Source organism: Glycine soja, chromosome 1, assembly GCF_004193775.1.
Source record: "Glycine soja cultivar W05 chromosome 1, ASM419377v2, whole genome shotgun sequence".
Taxonomy (NCBI): domain Eukaryota; kingdom Viridiplantae; phylum Streptophyta; class Magnoliopsida; order Fabales; family Fabaceae; genus Glycine; species Glycine soja.
In genome coordinates this window covers 5,403,971-5,411,055 of record NC_041002.1, presented here as the reverse complement: position 1 = coordinate 5,411,055, position 7,085 = coordinate 5,403,971, and the positions used below count along the sequence as shown (strand labels likewise).

At 34.1% G+C, this 7,085-nt stretch overlaps 1 protein-coding gene across 1 annotated transcript; it reads left to right on the top strand.

Moving 5' to 3' along the window:
- The first annotated feature begins 4,052 nt into the window (after positions 1-4,052).
- Positions 4,053-6,526, top strand: LOC114411215 (protein PHYTOCHROME KINASE SUBSTRATE 1-like). The gene is made up of 2 exons (XM_028374966.1): positions 4,053-4,304; positions 4,390-6,526. Exon 2 carries the CDS (start codon positions 4,452-4,454, stop codon positions 5,931-5,933), a length of 1,482 nt encoding a protein of 493 aa, XP_028230767.1. The 5' UTR covers positions 4,053-4,304; positions 4,390-4,451; the 3' UTR covers positions 5,934-6,526.
- Positions 6,527-7,085: the final 559 nt, after the last annotated feature.

The following is a 7,085-nucleotide window of genomic DNA, read 5'->3' as shown; positions in this document are numbered from 1 at the left end:
TATATCACCTCAATTGTGTCCGGAAGTTTTTTTTTTGAATAAGTACCACTTATTTTTACCAAAGTTAATAACTGACCACTACATTAACAGAACCATTATTGCTTACACCTATACTTTGATTAAAGGTGATTGTGAGAATCTTAGTTCCTTTTTAAGGATTTTTTCTTCTCGGTAGGATTTAAGATATTCTCGTACGTTTTTATCTTTTGGGTAAGTTACAAGAGTTATCTTGTCCTCAAAATTTAGGTGCACTTGAAGTTTATTGTCTTTTTTTTTAAATGTCTTACTTTGCAAATTTAATATGGATTGTTAATTAAGATTTGGTCTTTTGGGTTGATGGGTTGATTATAAGAATAACATTCTATTGAAGATTTAGTAATACTTTAAACTTTGTCTCTTTTTAAAGATATGTATTTATAAGAATTGAATCTAGGTTTTTTCTTATAAATTTAATGAATATTGTCAATTAAATTTTAATTTTTTTAGACTGGTTACAAGATTAATTTTCTATTCAAGATTTAGTAGCACCTTTTCAAGATATGTTTTATAAGGATAGTTTGTTTCTTTTCTTTATGTTTTGCTATTCTCCTTTCTGTCATAAAAAAAAAAAGTTTTTATTAAGAATTGAATTCAAGTCTTTTCTTACAAGTTTAACATTTATTGTCAATCAAATCACATTTATTTAATATTAAGAAAAATAGATGTTGACTATATAGTCTTTTTGACAAATAACCATAATTTTGGCTTTTGTGGGAGAGGAGGGGACTGTACATGGTGACTGGCATTTTTACACCCACCTTTTCTTTACAATGATAACGATAGAAATGTTCCACGGTTTCCACAGGGTGGCCAAGTAGCATATTTCTGACAAATCTTGTTTTGAGAGAGACAAGCTCCACTAGGCATTGATTGTGCCAGAGTCTTTGTTGCTCTTTTCTTAGCTATGTCATTGAAATGAAAATAGTCAAAATACCACAAAAGTACAAATTAAGTGGCAGTGAGAAATGTCAGATAAGTTGCCATAGGAGTTAAAAGATAAAAGTTATATACAATATACTTATATGTGCTAAATTGCCAACTCAGTGGTGGGATCATAGCCCTACTAGCAATAACCACAAGACAAACCTAGGTTGTTCTGAAACATTCCAATACACATCTTGGTTCTAAATCTAATTATCTCAGAGAATGATATTTACCTAAGTGGACAGCATAACTCACATGTCAATTCTAGACAAGGTACAGTACCATTAATCCAAGACAAGGTACAGTACCATTAATCCAAGACAAGCCAGGCTAGTGCGTGTGGGCCCTGCTTGCTTGCAAGTTTATGCAACACAACACAATAGAACTAGCATGGAAGGTTGGTGTGAAATTAATTGCAACCAAATTCCCTGAGGTTAGCTATGATGTTGGACGTGGACAGAACAAGTGAATCAGATAGGCCAGGAAAGAGCCCAAGGGGTCTGGCCCAATAACAAAGGAGACCGGTAGAGTTAATTATTTTTATTGAAATATTTTTTTAAGTTTTTTAAGATAACCTTTAAGTTTTTTTAACTACCATAATTAGAACCTTTGGCTGTCTGGTGGGATTTTGAGGTATTCTCACAGGCTTCAGATCTTTAGGATGATTATAAGATTAATCTTCAATCCGCAGCTTAGTCATATTTAAAAAATTCTTCATCCCTCCTCAAAGATGTATTTTGTGGAAATCGAACTCAAATTTTTTCCCACAAACTCAACTTATGTTATTAATTGAACTATGCTCATTGAGTTAAAGACAATCATAAGTAACATGATAGTGATTGGTCATATTGGAAAAGGGTCTGACCCAGGCAAATTGGAATCCTGAAATTACCACTTTGGTCGAGGCTTTAGTCACTAACTCAAGAGTTAGTCTTACGGCTATGCAGAAGAATACATGGCTAAAGACAAATAAAAAGAAACTTTTTAGTTAAATACAGAAGATTGTTTCCTATAATTTAAGCTAAACAAAAGACATTAGTAATCCTAAATGACACAAAGTCTAATCTGAGAATGTCCTCATTGTATAAAACGAAAATGTCATTTAAGTGATGAATGGTTAACCACTTACATAACTTGATTAAAGGCCAGCTATTAATTGGTACAAATTGAATTATGTTATTGTTTTTGTTCGCATAAGTATATTCTTCCAAGACAATCCTATTCGAGTTACTGTCGTATGTTAAACATAGATACTTTTTTTAATAAAAATTTAAACCTTAACTTGTCATGTGGGAAATTAGCCCCTTACAGTTGGTAAAGTGAATAATGTTGTACACACCAATTTTTTCTTTATCTCAGTATCACATCACTTGTGGTGTTTAATATTTTTCTCTCTTCCCTTCCTCTCTCTCGTATAGAAATTGTTGTATGAATTGTGATAAGATTAGCATTACTCGTTCAAATTTAGTGTCACGGTACTTAAGGGACCTTGGTTGTCTCTGTTAAACCCACTGTGACCGGGGTCCTCGGAAACTAATTATTATCTATCATTTGTTTGGTTTAAGCTTAGAGCGTGGTGTATAATAGCATTGTGAAATCTTGTCAATATTTTGTCTGGTTTGGATATATAAATATATGGTTGATATAGTAGGCTAATTATTGCCACCGGTAAGAAATATATGCTTAATGCTTGCTTTGTTTTTACTGTCTATTTTGTGTGGACAGCGTATCTCTGAACCAAACAGACAAGTATTTTGTGTTGAATTGTTTTTTTGTGGTTTTGTCATTCCAAGCATGAACCTTGGTAATTCTAAATCCTCTTACAATATTCTCCTGCTGCTTTATATGGCAAATACTAATGATTTTTTTTTTTTACTTTATGTTTTCCAGACACTATAACAGACAGGTTAAATTATTTTTGGAAGATATAAATTACTCTACCATTACTTTTTCTAAACAATAATACTAAATCCTCTTGTAACATCCTCCTCTTAATCCTCTACTTTCTTTATATGATAAGTATTCTTTTTATTATCATGTTATAGGTGGGATTGTAAAATATCTATCAGCATTGTCTATGATTAATTATACTTAAAGATCTAATTAATTATCTTTAGTGAAATCTTCTTTCGTAACCACTAAAGTTGTGTTTGCGAAATTGTTTCGTTGAACATAACCAATGTGTGTTTTCTCAATTGAATGAGTTTTCCACGGACATCCAAACATGTACAAATTATTGAATGTATTTTCAAGTTATTAAATACATTTTTATAAAGTAGTAGAAATTTTTTTAAGAAAATATGAATTACTCTTTTCCAAAATATAACCAAGGGATCAATATCTCTAGGGCATCATTCTATCCCAAACAGCAGTCTAATTACATTAACTGTGCATTGAATTACTAATAGGCTATTTGAATTTAATTGAAATGCAATAATATTGTAAAGAATTTTCACATTATCATCTAATTACGAATTACTATATAAAATAAAATTATTAACTTTTCTAATAATTATTTTAAAAATTAGAGGGGAAATCAATTTACTCCAAATAAATTATTCCTCATTATATAAATGTAAAAACCTTTATTACACAAGTGTATCAAATGACCAATTAAATCTTTCAGCATATGTCAGAGTTTGTATTAGTATTATCGCAAAGTCATATCTGAGATGACCCTTCTCTTCAGTGTTTGTCTCAATTATATCTCACTATAGTTCGTTTGATTATTCAACATTGATTTAGTTAAAGGTGTATTAAACCAGAATAGACTATACACTGGGTTAGATCCACTTGTGAAAAGGAAAAAAGGGCAATACTTTCGAAAATGGGACTACATATATATTATATGTTTCTCTCTAGTAGTTATCACCCTATCACCTGGAAGGAGACAAATCATAGGACCTTCCAATATAACTAACATACCATCGTTAACATAGGCCACTAAACTTTCTCCATATATTTATGAAAGAATCTGTGCTAATGCATGTTATTAGGGAGAATGTTATTAATATAACTTGTTATCCATCAGAATTGAAAGAAATTTCATCAGTGTTAAAACTATTGATGAAGTGTCAATTAGGCCACAAGCACATGGCCCTACCCATTTGACATTTTGCTTATTCCATTAGCCTACATATAGAGCTACTCTTAAATGTGCCCGGCAGTTATTCAGCTATTCATTTTAGATTCTCTCCTGCATCCATTTCCTTCCCTCTATCTAGTTTTAGCCTCCCCTCCACATAACTAAGTTTTTCTTTCAACCTTGCTAGCTGCTGCTTTTGCTTATTATTATGGCCTTTTAGCACTCAAAAGTTGTCATAATATTAGTTCTTTTACTTGTAAGTGTTTCATATCTTTGTCTATACCACTGTGTTTTTTTTATTAAATCTCATTCTGTTCTTTTTGTATCTTATCTTCTATCAGCAGCCTCTGTGCAAACAGGTTTTGTTGGGCCATTTTCTGTGAATATTTTGATACTTTTCACTATGGTTATCTTAGCAGCCACTTCCAATAACAAGATCCATCAGTTGCAAACTTTCAACTCTCAGAACAATAACTACCACCTGCGCGATGCGTCCTTCTCATCGTACTTGAACAACAAAAAAGAGATCCTGGCTGAATCAGGCCATGGCTATGTCAGCAGCAGAAAGGAGCCTCTTGGAGTAAAGAAGGAAGATGATGGAGAGATTGGAGTATTTGAAGCTGAAAAGTACTTCAATGGAGAAGAGATGGAAAGCCCCCCAAGAATTGCTGATAATGACGCAAACAAGCACCTGCCCCAGAAAGATGAACAAACAGTTCTTGTAACTAGAAAGTACAAAGTTCAGTATGGAACTCCAAGTGTAAGGTCTGAGTCAAGCTTGAATAGCCAAAGTGCACTGTTGCAAAGTGCTGTGAGGAATTCCTCAAGGAACATGAAAAGCAAATTGCAGAGGAAGAGTTTTCTAGCTGGTCTTGGTTGCAAATGCTATTGTTCTGACAAGAATTCTGTTGATATTAGTGACCATGCAGGTGAAATCAGTTTCAGCAAAAATGCCACTCATGGAAAAACAACTTCAAGAAATATGTTCAATGCTGAGCCAGAGGCTAATCATTCATTTAAAATGACTAAGCCTAATGCAGCAGAAATTTCGATTAACAAAGATGTCTACTTTCAAAGGCCAGAGAAGTTAGGGGTGGGATTGAGCAAAGAAAACAGTTTAGCACTCTCAGCTGTGAATTCTATCTCAGGAAATCATCTGCTGAAAATGCAACTTCAGCAAGTAGAGAAGTCAAGGAATTCATTGGAAGTGTTTGGCTCCCCAATATTGAGTATCAGGAACAAGTCTTTAAGCTTTGATAAAAGGTTGGCAAAGACCTCTTCTTGGGACGATGCTCCTAAGATTGAAGAAACTGACTTCTCAGCAAAATCTGGAGGAAACTACAATGATGCTGATAGTGATGCAAGTTCAGACTTGTTTGAGATTGAAAGCCTCACAGGAAAATCCAACACCTTCCTTGGTAGATCAACATCCAATGTTGTTTCTAGCTGTGCCAGTCCCACAACTTGTTATGCACCAAGTGAGGTAAGCATTGAATGGAGTGTGGCCACTGCCAGTGCCTTGGAGTACTCAGCCATGTCAGATTATGATGATCAAAGGTCAATAGCAACCACAAGGAGTCCAATTAGGACATCCATAGTTTCCTCAAATGCTAAACCAAAAGTCATCAAAGAGATGCAGAGGCGGCGTCCTAGCATGCTGTTGGGTTGCAAGAGCCAGAAAGCTGTAGGAGTTGCTGTGAATGCCTTCACAACATATGAGAAAACAAGTTCTAACACGAATAGTCGTTGCAGGTCGGACACCTTCCCTCAGGTGACAGAGACAAAGGAAGGAAGTTTTGGTGCAAGACATAAGCAACATGCTTATGCAACAACCCCACTTCAGCGCTCACTCTCACCACATCCTTCACAACTCTTGTACATTTAGCTGCTGCTTGAATACATGTGTATATTTGAAATTTGTTCAATGAGTAAACCCTCACCTAATCAGTCTCCAACTTTATTAAAAATTTACATTAGTCGTTAACTTTGAAAAATGCCATTCACTTTAGTTCTATACGCTAGTGAATTTTTTTTTTTAAAAAAAAACAACTTGGATGACATTTATTGAAGTTAAGGATTAAATTGAATTTTGATGAAGGTAAAGACTAAAATGACTGGCATATACGATTCAAGAGACTAAAGTGAGGGTTTAGTCTTTGTTCAATTATGTATCTTGAGTCTTGAATTTGTGTGTGAGATGTGTTGTCCAATAATAATGGTAATGGAGGTCGATATGCTCTTAGTCTAAAGTCCCCATCTCAAATGGGAAGTGTCTTGTGTCTCCCTCTTGCTGATCTTCATGTATTCTTCCACTTGCTTAGTTATGTACCCTTTCATTGAGTTTTCGCAGTTTCTGGTAGAAAAATCTTGATGAGAATGAATGCCTTGTATTCATGCATTTGGTCTCATATAAAGAAAGATGGAATATGAAAGGTGACCTCGTATTGTCAAAGCAATGGAAACCACCTCTTTAAATGCTCTCTCCGATCAAAGAGCTTGCTTGTTCCATAGCTTTTTGTTTTTATGCATTGTTGCATCTGATCCTGAGGACAATAGCTGTTTAGAAGAATGACTTGGCATAGATTCTCAAAACTTTTCCCTTTTCACTTTACATGATATTTTTCTTATTGGACCACAAGTGAAAGAAAAGGGAAAAAGAAAAGTGAGATGTATTTTCTAATTCTATAACTGCATCCAATCAACAAAAAGGAGAAAAAAATTATTGTAAAGCTAATCAACCTTTAAATACACTGAGGGGGTAATCATAGGCAATTATTTTCTAATCATTTTACCTTTTTGATGTGCAATGGATAAAAAGTTCATGCCAGCTGCACTTTTTAATCATGTGATAACAAGAGTTTATATCCATAATACAGACAAAAGGTGTTACCAATGAGGAGCTTCTGATCAGACAAAGTTTCAGTGTCCAACAGATAATTTTCAAACCTCAATTGGAATGTCCATACAGCAACATTCAACTGGCAAAAGCGACACCTTAACACGAGCACCAAGGAATGAAGCTAGCTGCTTTTAATTC

Excerpts from the sequence above, each read along its gene's own strand:
- LOC114411215 (XM_028374966.1), top strand. The coding sequence starts at position 4,452 with ATGGTTATCTTAGCAGCCACTTCCAATAACAAGATCCATCAGTTGCAA.